Raw genomic sequence first — 26,744 nt, forward strand, 5'->3', positions numbered from 1 at the left:
TTTCCTTGGTTCAATAATCTCAAACAACTTTTGATTTTTTGAAAAATATCCGCGCCAAATATAGTGAAACTTTGCATTGACTCACGTTATTGCTCGTAGTGGTAGAAACAGGCAAAATGCTGAACTAATCGACCGGATAACGATGAGTAAGGAAAGGATGGTTCTTTTTAGGAATAAATACAGATACTTTATTATATTTTATTTACCTACAGTTCGTAGCTCATATCCCCAGGATGTTTTCAACATTGAGTCGCTTGCGTGAACGCCTAGAACTGTGGAATGTTTTCTGTACATTGCGCTACCGCTCACTGCATATACCAGGCCATATAAGTAGAAGCGTACTGTACACTGACCGAATTTTCCAATCTAGTCTCAGAGTTATTGGAGCGCAGATATTCTCTCCGATTGCACGACCGCCTACCCCCAATCTGTGTCTCCGAGCTTATAAAATTGCGTTCATTATTCAGGAGGTCGGAGGTAATAAGCGGTGGGATGTCCCTCAGTCAGGTTTCGTAATTAACACAGCGGCAGATTTCGTTCACAAACTTGGCGATTAAAATACTCATTTACATGTATGTCATTTCGTGCGCGAAGAGACGTCCAATTAAAGAATACACTGTGGACGCCACAGTGCCCATTCTTCATGAAAGAGTTATTAAAGAGAGGAAACAAACTGAAGCGTAATGAAATAATTGTAAAAGACGAATGTACACATTGTGGATCAGGTATTTGTTTACGAGAGCTGTAAATAGAGAAGTACGAATATCGATAGGACGCAATATTTCATTCCTTCATTGTAATCACCCGCAAAGTGTGTTACCTTTCGCCAAATGTTGGGAAGCCTTTGGGGACAGATGTTGACAGCAACGGATTACCCTACTGTACGGAGTACAGATGTCACGTCAGGAAATCAGCGGCCTCGGAGGGGTTCCTTCAACTTCGGAAAGGACTCATGTCTGGTGAGTACGGAGGATATTCCAAGGCCTCCCGCTGCCACCGCACAAGTTGTCATGCAACAACCTAGGGCGATCGCCTGGTAATAAACGTGGACGTTAGTGCCGAAAAGCCGGACGCAGATATCGCTGTAGGAGTCACTGTTCACAGTTTGTCCCTCAGGCACAGCCCGCGTAACAATAACAGCCTCGTAGTCGCATGCCACAATCAGCATAAGCTTCATCGACTGGGTTCCTGTCGAAATTTCTGTGGACGTACAGAACATCCGTGGATGAACACAGAATATTCATGTCCGTTACATGGTGTGCCTGATCGGGCTGACCAACATTCTGACCCAAATAGACGACTGAGTGAACCAAGTTGAGAAAAACGACAAATCGAAGAAAGATACTCCAAGATCCTCGACCAAATAGAGAAAAGACCGCCAAAATGAAACGAATATGAGTTGAAAAACAAGTAAAAGATACGTCCCTAAGTGCTCTGTACAGTTCTAAATACGCCTGTTTACAACAAGTATTAATAATAATAATAATCATGCCGAGCTGTTGCCGGCTAGAATGATGTTGTAAAGACAGGGATGAGAGTGACTACCCTCCAATATGACCAAGAATAAGAGACCTCGTGGTCATTCAGAGGAGCAGTGGCTGGATATGGAAGTGAGCGGCGGCCTCAGACCTTAAGACGCCTTCAACAGAAGTAGACGAATAAACTTTTGCGGAGCTTTTAGAAGTACGAAAAGTTGGAAATTCAAGAAGACAAATTGGGCAAATATTCATTTATAGCAGGAGGAGTAATGGATTGCAATAAGACAAATGTTTGATAAATTTCCAAATTCTTTGAAAATGTTTCAGAAAATCTAGCTAAATAATCAAGAGGGAATCTACCACCTGGGCGACATCATTGATGACTGATTGATTTTTTTGAACTTGTAACGTTGCCAGATATATTAAGTTTGACAAGAAAGTCTTCATTGGACGCCTCAGTTGCTAAAGATCAATGATTATGTCAATATTATATTATTAAAAACAAAGCGAGCTCATGTCTGAATGAGGAAGTACCGAATATCTCCCGAGCTCTTGTTTGTAAATGCCTCCCATTAGGCGTGTCCACTTGGCACTGACGTTACAGGAACGGCTTTCTCACTGAAGTTCAATGTCACACGTGCGGTATAAAAATGACTAGCATCTCCTCCAGCAGTATCAGTCTCCGACAACCAACCAACCCTACAATCATGTACAAGCTGGTAAGACACTTTGTTTGACAACATGAGAAATATACTGTAGATTCGCTTTTCTATCGTTCCCATACGAAATGTTAATTAGCAATAGGGAAAGGATTTGAGACACGAATAGGTTAGCCGGGCTGAGTGGCTCAGACGGTTGAGGCGCTGGTCTTCTAACCCCAACTTGACAGGTTCGATCCTGGCTCAGTCCGGTGGTATTTGAAAGTGCTCAAATACATCAGCCTCGTGTCAGTAGATTTACTGGCACGTAAAAGAACTCCTCCGGGACAAAATTCCGCCACCTCGGCGTCTCCGAAAACCGTAAAAGAGTAGTTAGTGGGACGTACAGCAAATAACATTATTATTACGAATAGGTTGGAATGCTTTTGAACAAGACGCAAGTATTATCTAACCGCTGTACAATTATGTCTGTGAGTTGCATAACTTTCAGGGGTTCTCATAGTTCAGATCGCTAATATCTATACAAATTTCACTGCAGAAGCGCTGTGCGGGTAGCAGACACTTGCGCCGTGGTTAAATACGTTTGCATTCTAACTTATTAGTGCCTGACAATCGTTTCCCTATTTGTCAGACTTATATTTCTATTTATAATTTCTTTCCTTTCTCAAGAGAGACGTTGAACAATCCATTGAAAATATTCTCTCCACCATTTCAAAAGATATATCTCTAAATGTCTAATTATATCACTTGCTACGGTCTGCTCTTTCATGTTTGTTGTTCACTTTCCATAACTTCGACGTTTACACATGGTTTTTATCTTAATTAAAACAATTATTGAAGATAAATTGCATGAAGGCTTTTAAAGAGTGATTCAAAAAGTTTATGCAGAGAATTCAGTAGCCTGTACAAGGGTCAAAATGCAATAACTCTCAAACAGGAAGGCATAGTCTTGTCTCCTCCATATGAATGAGCACTGTTCTGTACGTCTGGCTTCTCAATAGCTTCGTAAACCCTGCATGCTCAAGAAATGTCTCCACAGAAGTCTTTCTTCGTTTTCCTCATATCACATTATGCCTTAGTCTGGTATTCATCCAGGCAAGTTGTCCATTCCTCATTTAACCTACCTGCTCTCTCTGTCTAAAACCTTAGAACTGGTCTTCTGTGTTCAGATAATTTTCTACCGTCTACTCCAACACCACATTTTGAAATCTTCTAACTTCACCTTGTCACTTTCTTTAGCCTACCGATACGAAGCAACAGAGCAAACGTATGATTTCAATCTTATTTTCCTTTAAGTGAGGGAAATCTTACTTGTTATCTCATTTCTCTTTTCTCAATGCTCTACATTTCTGAACAATTCAGAACCACAATCACTGAAGTGACAAGCAGTTGCATACACAGTAACGTGACAGTCACTGGACACTGAATGTTGTCTATGTTCGAGATCTCACCCCCTGCTCTGCCGTGACCTAGCGTTTCGTCCTAGATTAAACGTTATTGTTGGGAATTTATTGTATTTCATCCCCTCTATGGGCTATTTCACTTGTATGTAAGAATAACATGCTCTAAGCTAATTTCCTTGAAGCAAGTAGTTTATCTTTTGTAATTTTTAGCAGAGTTAAATGATAAGAATTGATATAAGAGGTATCGATTAATACATCTCCTGGGGGATATCTTAGATATTCGATAATATATACATGATATAAATCATAAAACAATTTCATCCGAAAGTATCATATAAATATTTAATTAACTCCAGTATTTAAAATGTAGGCCCCATTCAACTAAAAGGAAAATAATTTACACATTTGATACGAAGTTCTGAGGCAATTACCAGGCTTCTGCAAATCTGAAGATTACTCTTTTTATGAGTTGTAAACACGTATTTTAACATGCAAATTTCTGTATGAATATCATTTATAGTTTTTTACTGATAAAAATGTGCATTTTACTGAAGGGGTGCTTCTCCTCCTGTAAGTGAAAGTAAAACAAGGCAACCAGCCTCTCGCTCCAGGAGCAAATCTTTTCAAAGTGTTGTTTCTATGGTTACAGCTGTTCGTCCTGGTCGTCGCCGTCCTGGCTCTCTCCTCTGCTCAGATCCTGCTCGGAGGTATCTCAGGACAGTCCGTAGCTCAAGCGCACAGTCCATTCGCCGCCAGCTACTCAGGCCGAGTTCAGACCCACTCTGCCGGAGTACTCATCGGTTAAAATATCCAACGCTTTAAATCTGTAAATAAAAACTAAATAAAATGTATAAAATTTACTTTTATGGCGTTGTTATTTCATTATAATTACTACAGTCAAATAGCGAGGCTATCAGACCTTCAAGGAACAACTGGTCTAATAACTCCCAGAATAAGAGCATCTCCTGAGGAAAGGCAAGAAATATTTAATGCAAAGTCGCTAGACATTGCCATTAACCTAAATTCCTTCAGCACACCAGACGTCAAGGCTGGAACCATTCCTTAATTAAGTCCCTGATCATTTCCCTCGCCATCAAAGCCTAAGGTTACAAGATGATTTTCGGGAACTGTCCTCCAATTACTCCTTCTGTCGTCGGAAAAATTCTCTTTTAGGAATGTAGAGTTACTTGACCCTGGATTTTCAGAGTTCTTCGCAATCTATAACATTTCATGACATTTTAAACGTCACTTTTATTAGCCGGATAATGCTGATGGTTCTTTTCTTCAGTGTGCTCTTTGTTTGGGATCTGTTTGGTCCTCTCCTCGCACTCCTGCGCTTTTCGCACACAAGTAAACGCGAGTTCCACTGCGAGTAACTAATGTTCAGTGTGGGGTAGTTTCTTCTTTCCATTTTTGTTGCTACAGGGATGAAGGCACCTTTTTCATTCACAATTCATGAACTGTATCAACAACATATAAGGTAAGGGTTATTCTGCCCGAAGGCAGGTCCGAACCTTCGCAGAGGTGTTCCAGAGCCGGAGTTTACGTGCGGTAGGGTGGCCAGTTCCTTTCCGCTCCTCCATTCCCTTATCCCCACCAACAGCGCGTGGCAACCCATCCAATTCCTGACCACGCCCAATGTTGCTTAACTTCGGAGATCTCACAGGATCCGGTGTTTCAACACGGCTACGGCCGTTGGTTCAACAACATATGGTAACTAAATAAATAAAAAATGAAATAAATTAATAGATTAATATATTTCACATCTCTACGACACAGAGAGGTGTTATTGTGACGATGGGGTTGAACAAGCATGGGAATGGGAAGGAAGTGACGTGGCATTAATGCCTGATGTGAAAATGGGAAATCACTGAGAACCATGTTGAGGGCTGCGGACAGTGGAGTACTAACCTGTTAATTCAAAACTCACAAATATGTGGTGCGAACCACTTAGTCGACTTGCTCGCTAATTTTCATCAATTTACGATGTCTTTAAGCACATGGTACAAGTGCGACGTGATGATTGATTTTAGAACATTTCACAGAGATCGAAAGTCGCTAAAATTTGAAATATTTCTGCAAATGTGGGAGGAGTTTTATTTTCTCCAGTGATTGTAAATGAATCTGTTCTTCTTTATGCCAAACTAACTTTAGTGTCGGGAACATGGTAAATGCACTGTTGTAAAACTCGTCGGGAATGAAACGTAGACCTGTGAAACAAGTAAATATAGTAGGTAGGATGGCGAGACCTAGTGTTTACAGTACACTATGTGACCTGTCTCAGTCTCATCGTTCGCTTTGACAATATGAAAGTGACTGAGCTCATTCCTTACGCAGGCAGTCCCCGCTATGAATGGTGTGAACATGTTGCTCATAGGGTCGGTTCGTGGGTGCATTTCAGTGGGCTTGGCAGACTGATATGTAATAGCAACTTCTGGCTCAGTCATGAAAGTAGCGAGAGAGTACTTCAGTGATGCTTAGTCATCTATGACAGCTAATGGTGGAGCTGTTCAGAATCTAAGCAACTTCCAGGCTGAGGAATCAACATACAAACAGGTATTTTCATCCTTTAAAATGTGTACGACACAAAGTGGCTTTACTTATCGAAATGTACATTAAGAACGACACCGAAATTATTGCTCACCTGTTGTCCACGCTTCCCAGCAACGAATTATTTATTTACTGTATATTATTGTTTGACATATTGTGAATTCAATGTTGTATGGATTTCTGAAATTGTGGTTCTTACAAGAGTTGTTCAGTATTTCCGCTCATACGGAGCGGGGCCAGCGTTTGCTTCACATCCAAGAACAGTAGGAGGAGGCACATAATCAGAGTCCGGATTAGAACGCAAACTTACTGGAGCGAGTAACAACACAACGATTATGATACGTTACTTCACAAGGGATCAGCATAAATTCGAGAATCATCGACGACTTCTCCGGTCATGAAATATTGCTGTATAGTGGACTACGTAACATGCAGAGTCCTACACTTCCAACGACAATGGATGCACCAAGATGATGGACCGCGGGAAAGTCACTTAACCTTCTGCAACAACAGTTTGGAAACAGCATAATTTTCCGTGCAACTCCATTCCAGTACACTTCACGCTCCTCCAATCTCTCGACCAGAAATGCTTGCGTATGTAGCATATTGAACGAATCAGTTTTCAAGCCAAACACACACCTAAAATTATTCCCGCATCACGTGACGAGATAAAGGCACCTTTGTTCATCAATGTCTTAAAATAATGTTCAGAAACGTTATGAATTTTTAGGCTGTAATAGGTTAAAATTCATACTTATTAAAGCGGGTAACACAACGGTTATGCTGTGAGGTTTACATATACATTAGGGGTGCTGTCCATCAGAACCCCTAGAAATTATGTTACTGTCGCTACATTACGGAACAACGGGCTAGGCGATAGTTCCTACTAACCCAATTAGTTAGCACGCTAGCCTATTACTGCATTCAAATCCGGGTCTAGGTGCACGTGGTGGTACACATTTTGAACACAAATTGCATCTAAGTAACATTTCAGTGCAGATTGTCTTGTCGCAAACATTATCTGAAAAAAAGTCTGGTAACCTCATCATAGCACGTTCCAATCTCATTGCTGCCAAAAATCTGTAAATATTAGCGTGATATTAAACCACTACATGTGTGAACTAGGCACAATTTTTGGTTTAGATACCCTTCTTCACTGGGGGGAATATATTCACTATTCTATACATCTGTGATCTCGTGATGTACTGTGGTAAAAATGAAGAGCTGTAAGAGGAGTATCATAGTCAGATAATGGAGTGTTCAATTGTCAGTGAGACCATGTTCTCAGTCACTTTCTTTGGCTTACTTCACTGTATTCGCTCCGATTCACTTCTTGTATTTTTACAAGTTGATTTACGACACACATAGGTCTTATGGAGACGATGGGAGAGGAAAGAGCTAGGAATGGGAAGGAAGCGGCATTGGGCTTTGTTAAGGTACAGCCCCAGTGTGGTGCAAAAATGGGAAACCACGGAAAACAATATTTAGGGCTGTCAACAGAGGGGTTCGAACCCATTATCTCCCGAATGCAAGGTCCAAGCTGCGCACCAACTCGCTCGGTGCGATTAATGTTAATTTTGACCTAACCTTCAATTATTTTCTTCATGAGGCTGAGTAAACCACGTTCCAAAGTTTAGACCAGCATTAATATCCTCAGGCGAGCCGAGTTAAAACCAGGTCCTTACTTCCTAAGAATATGTTGAAGAAAGGATAGAATGTGAACGTTAGGTTGTTGAAAGGCGAGCATCTGGTTAATAAAATTATTAACAGAACTCTAATAGTAACCCATGGAATATTTAATGATTGTATGGTGGAGATAATTATTTTAAAAGGAAGTACACGTGGAAGTACACTAATCACAGGAAAAAAGGGAAGGATACCGCCAGTTTGGAAAATGATAGTATCGGCCAAAGAAATACAAGGGCCATGAAGGGCGTGAAAATAAATTACAACCTAGGCCTCCATACCTAATACCGTCGGGGTCGGAGAAGAAAAAAATTGACCAAGCAAGGTTGTATGGGAGAGACGAAAGTGAGGAGCCTGGCACAAGTAAATCGAAGCAGTGCCAGGACTCAGCTAAGGGCCCCGTATTCCATGTTAAGAGCCCCTTACGACAGGCAGGGGATACTGTAGGTGATAGGATAGTAAGTGGAGCGGGGTTGTCACACGTATATATTGTGCCAGCCTTGGCACTTTGAGATGCTAGAAAATCAAAACCTCAGGGAAAAGAAATAGGGAGTGTGGTCTGACGTAGAAATGTGAAACACAGTAAACTGATTGGGTTTTTACATTTTTATTTAAGAAATTTTTAAGACATTTAACCGATGAGTACTCCGGCAGAGTGAGTCTGAACTCGGCCTGAGTAGCTGGCGGCGAATGGGCTATGGGCCTGAGCTACGGACTGTCCTGAGATACCTCCGAGCAGGATCTGAGCAGAGGAGAGAGCCAGGACGGCGACGACCAGGACGAACAGCTGTAACCATAGAAACAACACTTTGAAAATATTTGAATTGTAGAACACATCAACGACGCAAGGTATTTTCTCTATTCACAGTCAGTGTCACCCGGATACATCACCACTGAAAACAGTGGCCTGACGTTTGAGGCGCTCACCTTCTGATCCAAACTTGGCAGATTTTATCCTGGCTCAATCCGTGAGCCTCGTTTTGGTAGATTTGCTTGTACGTAAAATAACTCCTTCAGGACTAAATTCCGGCACCTCATCCTCTCCAGAAACCGTACAAGTAGTTAGTGGGACGGAAAACCAATAATGTTATTAGTAATTTTTTTACACTCCTAGATTCCGTTGCCCTTCACAGTGGAGTGACCTTACTTGCTGACACATCAACTTGTAGATACATTTTAACATATATTTTTCATGCTTTCTAGAGTACCAAGTTTGCAGCAATGATGAATGATAGTTAGGCCCATTAATGTTCATTCTTCAAGATGCATTTCTATTTAATTTTAACTAATTATGAGCACTTAGAACAGGAAGAAGATCTCGATCAATGCAAAACTCAGACACTAGCAGACAGTCATCCGCCCGAAGGCCTTAAATGCAGCTCAACATTTGAACTTGATACAAATACAGGATTGGTCAAGAAGTTAGAACTGCTGGAAAGAAAGATTCTTAGGAAGGTCGTGGGAGCCCAAAGAACAGAGGATGGATCATACATAAAGAAAGGAAACCAAGAATTATACCTCAAGATGGAAGACATCTCAGATGCCATCCTGAAGAAGTGAACTATGCTATTTGGACATATCTACTACACAGAATGAACTGAGAAATCAGAGAATACGGGTTTTGAGTGTAGAAAAACTACGGTGCGCTGGTGTAAGAAGTTTTAGGAGGACTTGGAAGAAATGGGAATACAAGGAATGGAACTCTGCAAAAGATCAGGATCAAGACCACCAAGAGTTTTCAAGATCCTGTACCCAAGAGCCGTGGACAGAAGAGAGCATGAGATTGCAGAGTGATTGAATGAAGCAGCACTAGTCGAGGATTAACGCCCTGAATGAGATGAAGCTGAACTCGAATTAACGTGGTCCATAATCAGCCGAAAGGAAGGAAACAGCCACGAGGTTTAATTCGGATGAAGCAGATTGTAGAAAGGCCAGCACGAAAGTGACTCTAATATACAGTATTTCTCAAGTAACTTACCAGCTTGTACATGATGGTGATGTTGAGATTTTCCCTTGAAAGAGACTGATACTGAACGGTGGAAGGACGGCCACCGACCTGTCCAATGGCATTGAGAAGACTAGTGTACCACGGAACTTGTACTGTCAATGCCACATCAAAAAGGTGGGTCCACCCTCTTATTAATAAACAGTTGACAAGTTTAGTTCGATAATATCGGGAGAGAACCTTGGGCTATGCGGAAGAAATATAAATACGATCAGAAAAATTATTACTGTTTTATTTTTGATATTGGGCCAGTGAGATAAATTTGCTGGCTGTTGGGGAGAGGGATATAATGTAATCTCACCACGCCCTCTCATGGATGTGGGTGATGATCACTAAAGCCGGGTGATTAGGCAGTAACAGGTTACGATGCAAACTATTTTGATTGTTAGGGCGTATCGCCTAGCTTAGGGAATTTGATGGGTCGTACCCTTAATAATTATGCAAATACCATAGCCTAACCGTTACGCAGGCTAGTCTAATATTGGACTAATATTAATAATAACTATTAAAAAACTGAACATTCAGTCCATTTTGGCTTACCAAGGTAAATATTGCCCAGCGAGATGGCCTGCAGTTCTGAGACTGGCACGTGGTGAGCTTGATGAAATGCTCTGGAGTATTTTATGGCTTTCTTGTCCACATGTCACAGATCGTCCCCTGCTCTCACGAGGCAGAGAAAACAATATCTCAGTCGTCATTGGTCGGGATTAGAACGAGGAGCTTCTGACTGAGAGGCAGAAACGCTACCCTTATGTAGGGAATAATAATAATAATAATAATAATAATAATAATAATAATAATAATAATAGTAATTTGCAGGGTTTATATAGATTCCACTTGTAGATAAATACATACAGTAACAAGGAAACACTTTATACAGAACAAGTAGGCAGTAAAATAAGTGACAAATGACTTGAATCTTTTAATGGGGATATGCAGACGAGGAAATAGCTATTTGAAAAACAAGAGTAACACTTATTTTTTGTTTTCCACTTTTTTTTTACAATTTGCTTCACGTCGCACCGACACAGATAGGTCTTATGGCGACTATGGGACAGAAAAGGGTAGGGAGTGGGTAGGAAATGCCGTGGCCGTAATTAAGTTACATCCCCAGAATTTGCCTGGTGTGAAAATGGGACACCACGGAAAACCATCTTCAGGGTCGTCGACACTGGGGTTCGAACCCAATGTCTCCCGAATACTCGATACAGGCCGCACTTAAGCGAGTTTTCGACTTGCGAGAGGACTGTTTCTCACATGTCACATGTTCCAGAGTTAGCTCCGGCAGTAGCCTGGTCATCTTAACCCCAAAACGCAAGACCACGAACGTGGTTTACAAAGAGGTTCTGGCTTTGTATACTTTAGGGATTTTCAAGTAACGTCTTAGTGCAGTACTGAGGAACGAGCGAAGCCGCGGATAACAGCTAGTCATGGAAAAAATGCAAGACAAGTTTGTAAGATAAGTTTGTATTCCGGAATGGTTGGAATACCACTGCCACTAACCTTGAAGACAAATTATCTCAGTTGTCTATTTCCTACACCAGCCGAATTTCTGACAATACACCTCCATTTTAATTCATTAATTAGATCTTCGGAGATCAAAGGGGTAGTGGAGTACGTGGAGCTGCTTGTAATGTCAAACACAGCAAATAGCAGTTTTTGTTACTAAGTCGATTGACGCACTTCTCACACCATGGCAACTCAAAAACGTATACAAAGACCACAAAGACTTGCAAGGGCCCAGAAAGAAGTTTCCGAAGTTTTATAACGGAGACCGATCACTTAAAGGAGACAAGGATACCAGAAAACAGGAATGATGGCGGTTCGCGTTAGACTGGCAACCTATGACTGAAATCATTAAGAAAAATACAAAGCGACCGTGGCTCAGCCCAAAGGTGTCGTGTGGTCAGCACGACAAGTCCTCTCGGCCGATATTCTTGACTTTCTAGAGAGCGACCGAAAACACGTTGTTGCAAAATGTAATAAAAATTAGCCCAACTGAACTATTTAAGACGACATTGCTGTCAATGGAGCGTGGTGACGATTAAGGCATCGTTCAGCTTGGAGAGTGGATGTAATTAGAATAACAGGCTAGTTGCATTTTCAACACAATGTTTCATAAACATGGTTCATCCCAAAAAAATTAACCTGGGAATAACTTTACAAAGCATTTTAATGTATTTAATAATACAGCGTGAAGTGTAGAGGCAAGGCCATAAAACATTTTAGTTACATGATAAAACCATTCAGTTGAACATTTAACTGCCTAAATCAGATTTATATACATGGCTGGTGGAAGCACGCTCGGGTGATTTACATTACTTTTTTATTTGAGTTTAAAATGAATCCATGTTTTCAAGAATAGTTTCCTTTATAATTCTGTTGTCATTCACTGGCAGTTTGTAAAAAAATACAGGTTTTTGAGCTGGCGGTGGGAAATAAGCAATGATTTTCCAAGTTAACTCTAGGTTTCTCCATCATGCAATGGGAGTTAAACACATATTCTTATGGATTTACAACGACGAATTTTGCATATGGGTGTAGAATAATCAAAATATCAACGGGATGAAGTCTGAAGATGGAAGGGGAATGTTCATATGTAAGGCAGACCGGGTCCTAAAACTTCACTCGGTAGAATTTGGTTGTAATCGACGGGAAGATTAGGATCTGTGTACAGAACAAACATACTATTCCGACTAAAAACATTAAATAAATTAAACTGAGGTTTCCTTACGGGAACTTTTTTAGATGAAGGAAGCCTATGCGGACATATACAGCAAGTAGGGAGACATATCTCCTTAGTACATCGGCACTGCACTGTGCCTAGAAGTGGGAAGGAAGTGGAGTTCGAACCCACTATCTCCAGGATGCAAGCTCACCAGCTACAAACCCCTAACCGCGCAGCCAACTCGCCCGGTCACTGTGCTTATTACAGGATAGCTGTCAGTGTTTCGTTCCGCACAAGTTTCCAAACTGGCTTCACATGTATAAGACACTTTCACTTCAAGACTGGTTTATGAATGGGGCAGGGCAGGAGATGGCTAATAAACTTGAGACAAATATAGGCTTTTATAATATATATTTTAATTTACGACTTTTTTAAATCATTTAACCGATGAGTACTCCGGCAGAGTGGGTCTGAACTCGGCCTGAGTAGCTGGCGGCGAATGGACTGTGGGCCTGAGCTACGGACTGTCCTGAGATACCTCCGAGCAGGATCTGAGCAGAGGAGAGAGCCAGGACGGCGACGACCAGGACGAACAGCTGTAACAAAAAGCAAAGGAAATAATAATAATAATAATAATAATAATAATAATAATAATAATAATAATAATAATAATAATAATAATAATAATAATAATAATGAAACTATGTCAAAAGAACACGAAAGCCCAACTAAAAATAGAAAACGCGACGATCTGGTAGGGGTCATATTTTTAAATATCTTGCAGAATTAATTCAACCATCAGGACAAGTCAGTTGGGCCAACAGAGAAAGAGCCATCAAAATACGGAAGACAAACAGACTCACATGGAAGTATTGCAACAAGAGAGTGATGTCACGTAACGCGTAATTGAGACACTTCAAAACGGTTGTCCTGCTGGAAGTCCAATACGCATCGGAAACGTATTTGCATTTTAAAATTGATGAATTGAACAGCAAGAACGGAAAATTCTCCTAAAAATATGAGGTCCAACGCAAGCAAATGGCATCTGTATCAAGAGAACTGCATACGTCTACAGTCTTTTTGCAAGTTGTTTTACGTCGCAACGACACAGACAGGTCTTATGGGGACGATGGGATAGGGAAGCGCTAGGAGTGGGAAGAAAGCGGACGTGGCCCTAATTATGGTACAATAACAGCATTCGCTTAGTGTGAATATGGAAAACCAAGGAAAATCATCTTCAGTGCTGCCGAAAGTGGAGTTCGAGCTCCAGAATGCCGTCTGCAGTCTAACAGATAGATTCACCAATATCGTACACAAGAGAGGATTGGAATTACACGGACATATCTACAGAATGGACAAAAGGGACTCGCTAAAGAATGATTTATAATACTATGAAGCAACATAATTCCGATATAAACTGGCCAGAAAAATTGAAGGAAGGTGTACAGGAAATGAACATCACAGAAGATATCATAATAAATCGCAAAGCCTTTAGAACATTGGCAATTAAGAACAAACTTACGGAGAAACAGTAAAAGGAAACTTGCAAGAAATGGTCTGGAGATCGCAAGAAAAAACATAGGGAACACATGAAGAGATTTAGGGAGTGCAAAAAGGCGAAATGTGTGAACGCAACTAACAAGTTCCATTGTGGTTACTGAATGTGAATAATAATAATAATAATAATAATAATAATAATAATAATAATAATAATAATAATAATAATAATAATAATAATAATAATAATAATAATAATAATAATAAACGTTTGGTTTAATGTACAGCGCAAGTATAGCGTTTAAACGTGAATTAAGTTCCCTGAGAGTCAATTTTTTTTTGCTAGGGGCTTTACGTCGCACCGACACAGATAGGTCTTATGGCGACGATGGGATAGGAAAGGCTTAGGAGTTGGAAGGAAGCGGCCGTGGCCTTAATTAAGGTACAGCCCCAGCATTTGCCTGGTGTGAAAATGGGAAACCACGGAAAACCGTTTTCAGGGCTGCCGATAGTGGGATTCGAACCTACTATCTCCCGGATGCAAGCTCACAGCCGCGCTTCTACGCGCACGGCTAACTCGCCCGGTGAGAGTCAATTTAACCGTTACATTTTCAGCTATTACATGGCAGAGAATCACAAAGCGTTCATTTCTCACATCAGGCAGACATCACGCCGAGATGAAGGTCTCGAATGAAGTTTCTTCTATCCTCGAGTGGTTATCAACACTGTGTTACTGATACTCAGAGGCACATGGTGGGAGAGGTTGAAAACTATCTCAATATACCTTACTCTCATTTCGTAGGTTAAAAGTAATACGCGTTCGGAGAAAGAACTGCAGCTTGACTAAGCACTCACCAGCTTGTACATGATGATGAGGTATAGTTTGGTCTGCGGGAAGACTGATAATGCGGGGATACCTCGAGGTTGTTTTTATACGGACAGGGTGACACTGAGGACGCAGTGCAATGCGGAAACTGAAGATTCAATGTTAGAATTATGAGACCACACCCACCCACTAATGACATGCAGAGTGCTTGTAAACATTGGCCGAGTGCACATGGACAAAGTGCTTCACGGGTATCGTGCTCTTCGACTTGCCGAACCATAGTAACTCTAGGGTAGATAGTAACAATAAAATTAATAAAATTAATAATAATAATAATAATAATAATAATAATAATAATAATAATAATAATAATAATAATAATAATAATAATAATAATAATAAATATTTGGCATTCGTCGTGTGATATAAAGATCTGGACATGCGAATTGAACATGGCACAATCCCAGCATTGATCAATGCAAATGCAATATTTGAGTGTGGATGGAAACTTAAAAACATAACTCTATTGCCGAGCTGATTGGCTCAGACGGTTGAGACGCTGGTCCTCTGACCCCAACTTGGCAGGTTCGATCCTGGCTCAGTCCTGTGCTCAAATACGTCAGCCTCGTATCGGTACATTTACGGGCACGTCAAATAACTCCTGAGGGACACAATTCCGGTAGTTTGGCATCTCCAATAACCGTAAAAGTAGTTAGTGGGACGTAAAGCAAATGACATAATTCTATTTGGGGTGATATTACTCGACAGCCTTGAATGCGGCCTTATAATGTCGCCTGTTGGATATGCAAACCCTCATACTTAATGGCAGGGCGTGCTGCATGTTAGGAAAAACAAACTTTAGGGGAAGTGCTGAATTACACGAAACTGACGTCAAGTTTTACGTCGAATATGAACAAAATGGAAGTGATTTTTCTTTGAAAAACTATCAAATACATCGGCCGGGATCGAACCGAAAACCGCTGACACTTACACTCATTAAATATGTCCAAGTACACAAAGAATTCGAAAAGAGATTCCTTGATGTATGTGGCCTAGAGGTGTGTCAGACTCGAACCCTTTCGCTTTTCCTCCTTGCTCGTCCCTGTCTTCGACGAGCTGTGCAGCTGAGCGAGCTTCTTAGAGGACATACTACCTGGAGCTAGTTCCTTGTTTGCCTCGGGTACATCTAGCTCCAGCTGAAGACTAGGATATTCCTTAACGACGTCAAATGTTAGCTTCCTCGCCCGGGAGGAAATATTCACAGTTACAAATACCAGATTTAGTTAAGTGATTAGGAGTATGGTAATACATACTGTATTAATCAATCACCACTGATCTGCATTTAGGGCAGTCGTCCAGGTGACAGATTCCCTGCCTGTCATTTTCCTAGCCTTTTCTTAAATGATTGCAAGGGAATTGGAAATTTATTGAACATTTCCCTTGGTAAGTTATTCCAATCCCTAACTCCCTTTCCTATAGACGAATATTTTCCCCGACTTGTCCTTTTGAATTCCAACTTTATCTTCATACTGTGATCTTTCCTACCTTTGATGATACCAGTCAAACGTACTCATTTACTGATGTCATTCCACGCCATCTCTCCACTGTCAGTTCGGAACATACCACTTAGTCGAGCAGCTCGTCTACTTTCTCCCAAGTCTTCCCAGCCCAAATTTTGCAACGTTTTTGTAACGCTACTCTTTTGTCGGAAATCACCCAGAACAAATCGAGCTGCTTTTCTTTGGATTTTTTCCAGTTCTTGAATCAGGTAATCCTGGTGAGGACCCCATACACTGGAACCATACTCTAGTTGGGGTCTTACCAGAGATTTATACGCCCTCTCCTTTACATCCTTACTACAACCCCTGAATACCCTCATAACCACGTGTAGAGATCTGTACCTTTATTTACAATCCCATTTATGTGATTACCCCAATGAAGATCTTTCCTTATATTAAAATATCATGAGTGCTTTGGAGTTTCATGGAAGAAGTCTGTGATTATTCTTCTTCAAGTGCTAAGTCTGGTCCCCCGGATATTGGTGGTCACTGCGTGGAGTGCTCTTCGGTGTGAAGACAGGCGGAAATTAATTTCATTCTGATATATCGCGGCCATAACCCGCGTACTTAATGCTGTCTGGCTTTTATATTCCACATTGCAGACGTGTGTCCATTCTTGAAACATGAATTCGTTCTCCGTTGTGACCGTTCTTGGTCAAGTCTTGTTTTTTCCGACCCCGATGGTATTAGGTTTTTGAGGCCTAGGGAGTCTTTCATTTTCATATACTTCGTGGCCCTTGTCTTTCTTTCATTTTTTGAAGTATCGGGCTCCTTTCACTTCATCTCTCTGATTACAGTTAGTTGAGGATGTTTGGCGAGTAATACTTCCTCCACCACCACCACCGCCATCACTACCACCTCCACCACCACCGCGTGGCTAATAATTAGTGTAGATCCAGACTACGGCTTGGTAGCGTGTCGTAGGCGTCATTTGAATAGTCTCACTTGTTTCTCTGTGTATAACGGAAAAACACAATCAAGGCGTGATTATTAGACAAAACTATTGTGCGAAGATCCGGAATCGTAAAATGTCGCAGCAAATGAGCAATAATGGACTTTCTCATGGTCTAAGAGGCATTTGAGAGAATACAGCAGCTGGCCATAATTCCAAGAAAGTAAAAGTTCATAAGAATAACAGATGTTATTAATGTGAACACTCGTGTCCTCATCCCGAGGTGGCGTAGCTCTTTTCAGGCACACCCCCATTGGAGGTGAGCTGCATGTACCACTCCAACCACATACCAGACCTCCCGCCGTTCTTAAATTTCTGAAAGTACCGGGAATCGAACCCGGGCACCCGAGGACGGCAGCTAATAACACAAACCGTTACGCTACGGAGGCGGACTATGTTACTAATAGCAAGCATTTTATGTACAGAACAGAAGAACTACCAGCTGCACTCGACAATGAAATTGGACTTAAAATCTGTAGGAATTAGTAATCTTCTTTTCCTTCTTATTCTGCTTCTCTCTGACAACGTTCCCAATTTATTGGTGACGCCTTTCGATTTTTCCCTGACTTAAGGCCGGATACCATTCCCGACGCCAAACCTAGTTGGTATGGATAATGAACAGTCCAGTTTGATATATGGATTTGGATAGGCGAATTGCACCATCGTTTCCTGTTATAGACCAAGTGTTAGCGTGTCCATCCGACGAACGACTCACAGTGCAGAGGGTTCACTGCATATAAACGTTCAAAAAAAGGACAGGAATATCACAAGGACGACCTCAAAGTATTTTACAATGATTTTACTCCACTCAATTGCTTACAACAAATATTGATAGGTTTGATAAGTTTTATTAAGGTACCATATTAATTTCAAAACAATACTTCAAATTATAATATAGTGGATAAGCGATCTATTTCGTATCTCCCTCGTCTGAGGAAGACTGTCGCGTGAACACACTCAGATTGGATCTGTGTGATCGGAGAAGGTCGACTTCCCTTAGCCAAGGAACTAAGCATCAGTTATTTAAAGAAAACTAAATCTAGTAACTTTTCATTAAAAATATATGTATATTAAATAGAACCATCACTCAGGTAAAAAAATGGAAATAAATAATTATCTCCAACTGAATATTTTTAATAACTGAGAAAATAAATCGTCTTACAAGTAAAATTAGCAAAATTTTGTGAAAAAATTGTGTAGCTCCGAATTAAACAACTTTAATTTTATGTAAATCTTCTACTGAACAATTAAAACATTCTGGAAGAGGGATTCCTAAAATTGAAAATTTTTAAATAGTTCATGTTGAACTATTTGAACATTTGTGAAAAGGTGTTCTGTCCCTACAAGTCAACCGTGCTGTCTTGCATGGGAACAATTACGATCATTTTTGAAAACGAATCCTCTCCCAATTTAAAAATTATTTAAGTTAAAACATTAGTTAAAACGAGTTTAAATAAAAGCTGACCACTTAACAATTTATCAGTCAACCGATTTCTTAAATTGTTCAGTAGTAAACTTAATCATCTTAAAACTGTAAATTTAAATTATTTATGAGAATAAATCGTCTTCAAACAAACAATTTAAGAATTTTAAAAATAGATCCGCTTTAAGTCGAAAAAATAGTTTTTAAAACGATGGTCTTACAACTGAGCAATTTTAACATTTTTGGAAGGGAATGTTTTTCCAAGTGAACAATGTTTAAATTTTGATTCTTATAAGAAAACAGTTGAAAAACTACTAAAAATATATTAAGTACCTTCACACTAAAACATTTTAAGGCTAATGGGAAATCATCCTCAAATTGAAAAATTTAATAAATATTGGGAAGTTTTCCAATAGAATAATTTAAACATGTATGGAAAAAGTGACGCCTTCCAAGCGTATAAATAATACAACTTGAAAACCTCTTGTTTTTTAAGAAGTAGACTGAATTATAAAACAAGTTGCTTTGTGTCGCACCGACACAGATAGGTCTTATGGAGATGATGGGATAGGAAAGGCCTAGTAGTGGAAAGCAAGCGGACGTGGCCTTATTCAAGGTATAGGCGCAGCATTTGCCCGGCGTGAAAATGGGATACCAGGGAAAACCATCTTAAGGGTGCCGACAGCGGGATTCGAACCCACTATCTGCCGGATGCAAGATGACAGCTTAACGAACAACTCGCCCGGTACATATACCACCAGCGAACAGGTCGTGCAGGTGGGTTGTGTTGTAATCAGGAGCCTTCCAGGCTGGTCCTCAATCTTCACGCTTTGGCGACAGCTACAATGAATGGCTCCACAATTGAAGGACCTCGCTGGGACATCGTAAGAATAACCGTGCCGATCATCAGGAATATGAACTGGAACAAGGAATAAACAAATACATAAAACAAGTGTGAAATAGATAACACGCAGTAAAAGCGCTTAAGTCGTATGCATTTTTTGTTACCGAATTTGGCCAACAATGGACCACTTAGGATTTTCCTCTTTCTTCTCTTCTCTTCTCTTCCCAAAACCTCTTCATTTTTTAGCTTCTCATCTTTCTCTCCGTTCGGGCGTCCGTTTTAGTCGTTTCTATTCAAATGCTTTTGGACTGTCGGTTCTTCTTCTGAACTCTTTTCTATTGTGGATCATCTGCAGTATAATTCCAACTTCTCCCCATCCTTCTTGACGTATTATACCGGCTTGGAGGTGGCCTTTATCCGCACCATGTTTTTGAACATCTTTTGGTCATCCCTTCTCTGCAGAATTTCAGCCTTCGATTCCGCATTGTGGTTTTTGCTGTATACGTCATGTGTAGAAGTTCAATGTCATTGTTGATATTTCATTTTTCAAAATAATGGTCGAAATACTCGTCAGTTTTTTTAAATTTATTAAATAATCTCTATTTCTGTCGTATTTATTACCGTGTGCGAATGTTCTACAATATTTGTGAGGAGATTGAAGATGAGGTAGGTAGATCGAATCACGAATGAAGAGATACTGAAACGAATTGGTGGGAGGAGAAAGAGTTGGCTAAATTTGACGAAAAGAAGAGATAGAATGATAGGACACATCTTAAGATACCCAGGACTTGTTCAGTTGGTTCTTGAGGAAAGTGTAGGCGGTAAGAACGGTAGAGGTAGAACAAGGTATGAATATGACAAGAAGATTAGACCATATGTTGCACACAGAGCAGTTACGTAAAAATGGAAAGGTTTGCACAGGATTGGGTGGCATGGAGAGCTGCATCAAACCAGACTATGGACTGATGATTCATACACAACATTTCCTCATTACACTGCCACATACTGTATTTTATAAAAGTTATAGCCGATAAGTTACTTCGATCTTGTCATATGAGCCCAAATCTGACGATATCGTGAAAGAAGCGATACTCACCACTGCGATCATCAGGAACATGAGCTCGAGCTTTAACAAGATGAGCTGCAGGCTGGAAGGCTGCGAGTCGAGGCGATCAACATGGGCCAGGTTCACGACAATCACTGCCATGGCCAAGGACATCAGCTGGAACAAGCAGAACACTTGAGGCGAAGGAATTCCTCACTCACAAATAGCTGTCTATCAGAGAGAAAACACTGCTCAGACTCAAACAGCTACCGTACGATGATAGTGGAAGAAACCTTCCGGGTCCCAGAGAGAGAGAGCGACTCTCTTAACGCTCACAAGGCTTCATTTATGAACTTATACTTGTAAGAAATCGCCATAGTAATAGAAAATCCTCAGCCTGTTTCCAGTCATTAGATTGTAGATCATTCTTCGTTCGCGGTATCTCATCCCGATGACCTTCAGAATGTCAAACAGCTTGGTCCAATTAATATGATCAAATGTACGATTTTTGTTTGCTATTTGTTTAACGTCGCACCGACACAGATAGGTCTTATGGCGACGATGGGGGAGGAAAGCCCTAGGAATTGGAAGGAAGCGGCCGTGGCCTTAATTAAGGTACAGCCCCAGCATTTGCCTGGTTTGAAAATGGGAAACCACGGAAAACCATTTTCAGGGCTGCCGACAGTGGGGTTCGAACCTACTATCTCCGGGATGCGAGCTCACAGCTGCGCACTCCTAACTGCACGGCCAACTCGCTTGGTCGCTATGTACGTAGGCTTGTCTTTCTTAACTCGATCTTCTAAACTCGCGATTGCTTCACGTGGTCCTACATTTCTTCTGAAGCCAACTGAATCTTTTCTCAACTCAGTTTCAACCTCTCTTTCCATTCTTCTGTAAACAATACTTATAAAAAAATGTTCAGGCTTGAGATACTAAATGTCCAATAGTTTTCACACTTGTCAGTATTGGCTTTCTTTGGGAATATGTATAACTGCCCAGAATCGGATGGTACTGCTTCTTCTGAATTACACAATATAAAGGCCTGTGAGACGTACTCTTACAACCTATTAAGCATCTCGTAAGGAGGTTTGCATTTCATAAATTCCATGATCCAGACTTACATCTATTGTGGAAACCACTACGATAGATGTGATATGTAGTGTAAACGTAGACAGAAATCTGAACACAGTGTTGTAGTGAAGTGTAATTCCTGTATCAGTATGTGTGTTTCGTCTAAATAAATAATTAAGGAATCTTCAGGTGTATTGATGACCGAGTACGCTGCCTCTCATATCACTCACATCTGCAGCTTCCTCTTCTCCACAATGAGTGAAGCCGTATCAGTCTAGTGCTGAAAAGGGAACGGTGCCAGCGGTCTCCGAGTGACAGGCAGCCACGGGATTACTGAATAATGTTGTCTGAATTATCAGTCCATAGGCTGGTTTGTGGTCAAACTTCACCAAGGCACTCTGAAGTTACTCTGGTAATCATAAGCATGACAAGAGTTATATTGCTCTTGATAACACTGTGCGTGTGACTCTTTGGAGCAAATAGGTCCTACAAAGAAATGTATTCTATCTTTAAATCTGACTTCCTTTCCAGTTAATGCTAACTTGATCTTCGCCGTAAATCATTCGAATGCAATCAGACATCCACGTGGCCTCCAGATTTACGTGGATTTAAAGGCGAGACTTCTATTCTTAAAACGTTCATATGCATTGGCTACGAATCATAACCCCGGCCCCTCTCCTCACAGGGCTATCATAGAACCCTTCATCGGAGATATTTATCTAGCTGTGGATATCATACTCACCAATGCGATCACCAGGAACATAAACTGGAACAAGAACACACGGAAAGAATGAGAATCGTAAGGACTATTTACCATTAAACATATCATTTATACAGCTTTAAATTTATAAACAATTTACAGGGTTGGTCAAAATTAGGTTATCGAAATTCCAGACGTTTTGGAGTGTTATTAGAAAATCAGAAGACGTAGGTTCAGTTTTTAAAACTTAAGCAGCAAACTAAGTTAGAAAATTAAGTGTTTGTATGCATCTTTGAAGTATACCACTTCACCCGGAGTAAAGGACCTATATAGGAAATTAATTGCTCATTTTACATACAATTATGAATTATTCAAATATTAAACTATATTGTCTATAGCACGAAAATGGAGTGAATCAGGAGAAAATTAGCAGGAACAGAAAATTCTGTATGTACCCCCTTACAGTTCCCATTCAATTCCATGGATTGTAAGTGGTTCATTGCATTTTAAACCTGCTGATTTGCCATAATCCTTCTCGAGATAACCAGAACGGTCTCAGAATAGCACTGGATATCAGACTGTGGGCTACGACAAATGTTTACTCCCAAAATAAACCCAACAAGCTCGTTAAGCGGCTGGAAGGTCATCACATCGCCTAAGGGCTGCTGTAACGTGAGAAACGTGTGGAAACACAAGCAGGAAATAAGTGCGTTTTAAACGCACACTTCTTTCAACACGTCATAATGTTCGTGTGAAGAACAGAGATCAGAATGCTTCTGAATACAGCTGGATAAAAAAGAGCACCATCATGGAGATATCAATGCCAGGGTATAACACGATCCTTTGATCTAAAGTGGATCAAGTAAACTACTCTGTTATCGAGTCTCCCACTAAATATTGCGCAGGACGAGCTTCCTCTCAGGATCAGTGATAAGAGTGTCGGCCCGGGATCCTATGACCACGGGTTCAAACCTAGCACATGCAGTCAGAGTTTCGAAAGGTGGAAGGAAAAATTTCTTCGTACAATGTCGGCATGCAGGGCATATCTGGGGGCACATTTGGTGTTTACGAGACAAAATCAATTAAAAATCAGTCATAGATCGTCCGAGAGAGATTCGAATCCATTGCAAATAATTAGACTAGTCCACCTCCGCAGCGCAACGGTTAGTTCCATTAGCTGTCGCCCTCGGGCGCCCGAGTTCGATTTCCGGTAGTGTCAGAAATGTAAGAATGGCAGGAGGGCTTGAGTGTAGTTGAAATGGCACATGTAACTCACCTTCATTGGGTGTGTGCCTGAAAAGAGATACAACACCTCAATATGAGGATACGAGTTTACATTAGCGTAAAAGTGAAATTTAAAATTGCAATTAATTTTGTAGCTTGAAAGTTTGAAAGTTTCTTTTGAATCTCCAAAATATTACATCTCAAGGGTTCAGCACAGTCTGCCATTAAGACCAGCTTGTCAGCATAGTCGAATATGCCACGCAAGTGAATGCTCCTCTCCCCCACACCCCACATCCACATCCACACAAACAGTTGTCAAGAGCACGAGGCAAAGACAAGCGAGTATCTCGGCGACTGGTCACAGAAACCAGCCCTTTGCACAAACTGGAGCCTGACTCACTCACAACACCGGCAACAAGCGATACCTGTCCAGCAATTTGAGGCTGAAAGACTACACAATCGTCATCTGCCCGGAAGCTCTGAACACCCCGGAGTGTCCGTCACTAAATAGAGAAGGCTTGATTAAAAAGCAGGAAGTCAGAGAAATAATTCTTAGGCCAGTTACTGTAAGGTAAAGAATGCCGGAAAATTGAGAATTTAGAGCTCTATTCCCAGACAGAGGCACTTCCAACTGTGCCAGAAAAATGATGGAAAATTTGTACTGTCATGTGCCAAGACTGTCTCCTGACCAACCACTTGGTCACCTTCTCACGAAACAAGTAAATAAGTACCACCTGGCTGACCGAGGAATGAAAGAAATGGGACCTTTAAGACTTAAAATAAGGCAAGCTGTGAGATAGATCCTGAAAAAAGTACGTGGTTTTTCAGGAAAAACCTCTAAAGAACAAAGACACCTCCTGGTCAGTGGATGTTTTGTTTGCAATTTGCCTTACGTCGCACCGACATAGGTAGGTCTTATGGTGACGATGGGACAGGAAAGAGTTAGGAGTGGAGAGGAAGCAACCGTGAACTTCATTAAGGTAGATCGCCCGATGTGAAAAATGGAAAACCACAGATAATCAATTTCAGGGCTGCCAACTGTAGGTTTCGAACACAATATTTCCCGAATACAAGCTGATAGCTGGGTTGCCACTTTCTCGGTGGTCAGAGGAAGCAAAGGAGCTACAGTCAAGCAATACGGAGCAATGATCAAAGCGTAACAAGCGTGGTCTCAAGTAGGCCTAATTGAAGGAAGAATTAATAATAAATAAATAAATAACATACATCCATCTTCATTATAGACTGTTATGCCTTTCAACGTTCAGTCTGCAAGCCTCTGTGAATTTACTAACCCCGCCACAATCCTCTATTTGCAACTAGTGCTGTGGCCTCATTTAGTTCTATACCTCTTATTTTTAAATCAATAGAAACTGAGTCTAACCATCGTCGTCTTGGTCTCCCTCGACCCCTCTTACCCTCCATAACAAGAGTCCATTATTTTCCTAGGTAACCTATCCTCCTCCATTCGCCTCACATGAACCCACCACTGAAGCCAGTTTATGCGTACAGCTTCATCCATCGAGTTCATTCCTAAATTAGCCTTTATTTCCTCATTCCGAGTACCCTCCTACCATTATTCCCACCTGATTGTAGCAGCAATCATTCTCGCTGCTTTCATGTCTGTTATTTCTAGATTATGAATAAGATGTCCTGAGTCCACACAGATTTCACTCCCATCAAGCAAAGTTGGTCTGAAAACAGACCTATGCAAAGATAGTTTCATCCGGGAGCTGACTTCCTTCTTACAGAATACTGCTGATCGCAACTGTGAGCTCACTGCACCTTGATTCAATCTCACTTACTATATTACCATCCTAGGAGAACACACATCCTAAATACTTGAAATTATCTACATGTTATAGCTTTTTATTCCAATGTGACATTCAATTCTCTTAGATTTCTCACCTACTGACATCAATTTAGTATTCAAAAGATTAATTCTCCTACCATACTCATTGCACCTATTTTCAAGTTCTAAGATATAAAATTGCAGGCTTTCGGCACAATCTGCCATTAAGACCAAGTCGTCAGCATAGGCCAGACTGCTTACTACATCTTCACCTAAATTAATCCCTCCGTGCCAATTTATACCTTTCAGCAGACGTAAACTATGAACAAAAAAGATGAAAGAATACAGCCTTGTCTAAATAAATGGACTCACCAGTCTATACATGCTGACAGGCTAGATGTTCGTGGACTGGTGCAGTGTGTACAGTAGGAGTTTCTTAAGTACCACGAGGAAAGCTGAAGGAGGAAATCGTAGCTACTAGCTCTGGGGAGATTCTCAACTGTGTTCACGCATGAGGAAGTTTTGTAGCTGTAATTGATGTCTGCGATTTGAAATGCCAGCGTCAATGACGTCATCCTCTGTGAGTGAAAATACCAGCCAAACCTAATTTCTGCCGTCATTCGGAAGGATATTTCCACCATTTTTCTTTAACAAATCGCGCAGTAAGATGTTTTTTGAGCATGTAAGCTTGCAGTAAGGAACTATTCTTTTGTTTTGGTCAAGTTTTCCGCTTCTGAAGAAGGGAACAATGTTTGAACATTTCTAGTCTATTATTGCTAATATTTGTTCTCACAAATAGATTTAGGGCCTGTACTACGACAGCCAGATAAAAGTGCGGTATAAATTTATTTGGCAGTTTGGACATTTATCTGGAAGTTCGGTTGAAACCGCGTACTACGACTTTCGTTTATGTGCAATCTGGGAAAATAATCTCGAGTATAGCTATGCCGAAGTTGGAGAGGCTGTTAACGCTCTTATCTGGGACTTAGCTCTTATCGGGGACGCTGCTGTAAAGAATCAAGATGGCTACTCATGAAGATGAATCTACATCTGCATGATGCTGTGCGAAATTAAGTTGTTACAATGTAATTTATGTATATATTTATAAAGTATGTCATGCTTCCTGTCCAGCTATCACAGAATTCTTAAAAATTTTCCAAGCTAGTAAGTTGTTGCTACTGAGTATATCAGTAGTACACAAGCAGTCAATCGCATACTTCATAGGTAGCCGTGGTCGTTAGGGCATCAGAATTTGCTGTTAAGCAATTTTTCGCGCGTTCGAGTCCCAATAGTCTAACATTTTTTTTACCTTGTAAATGGTCGTCGGTAGGGTACTAGAGGTGATACTACACATTTCCTAATCAT

At 40.7% G+C, this 26,744-nt stretch overlaps 1 protein-coding gene across 4 annotated transcripts; it reads right to left on the minus strand.

Annotated features, from left to right (window-relative positions):
* Positions 1-12,883: 12,883 nt before the first annotated feature.
* Positions 12,884-25,805, minus strand: LOC137502851 (uncharacterized). Of its 4 annotated transcripts, XM_068229970.1 has the most exons (4): positions 25,752-25,805; positions 22,409-22,432; positions 20,647-20,772; positions 12,884-13,045 (listed from the first exon to the last, which is right to left on the minus strand). In XM_068229970.1, the coding sequence occupies exons 1-4, from the start codon at positions 25,761-25,763 to the stop codon at positions 12,890-12,892; spliced, it is 318 nt and encodes a 105-aa protein (XP_068086071.1). In that variant the 5' UTR covers positions 25,764-25,805; the 3' UTR covers positions 12,884-12,889. The 4 variants fall into 4 exon arrangements, with proteins under 4 accessions (XP_068086071.1, XP_068086073.1, XP_068086070.1 ...); XM_068229972.1 differs by lacking the exon at positions 22,409-22,432 and having other exon boundaries at positions 25,752-25,796; XM_068229969.1 differs by lacking the exon at positions 25,752-25,805 and having other exon boundaries at positions 22,409-23,036.
* Positions 25,806-26,744: the final 939 nt, after the last annotated feature.

Source organism: Anabrus simplex, chromosome 13 (assembly GCF_040414725.1).
Source record: "Anabrus simplex isolate iqAnaSimp1 chromosome 13, ASM4041472v1, whole genome shotgun sequence".
NCBI classification, from domain to species: domain Eukaryota; kingdom Metazoa; phylum Arthropoda; class Insecta; order Orthoptera; family Tettigoniidae; genus Anabrus; species Anabrus simplex.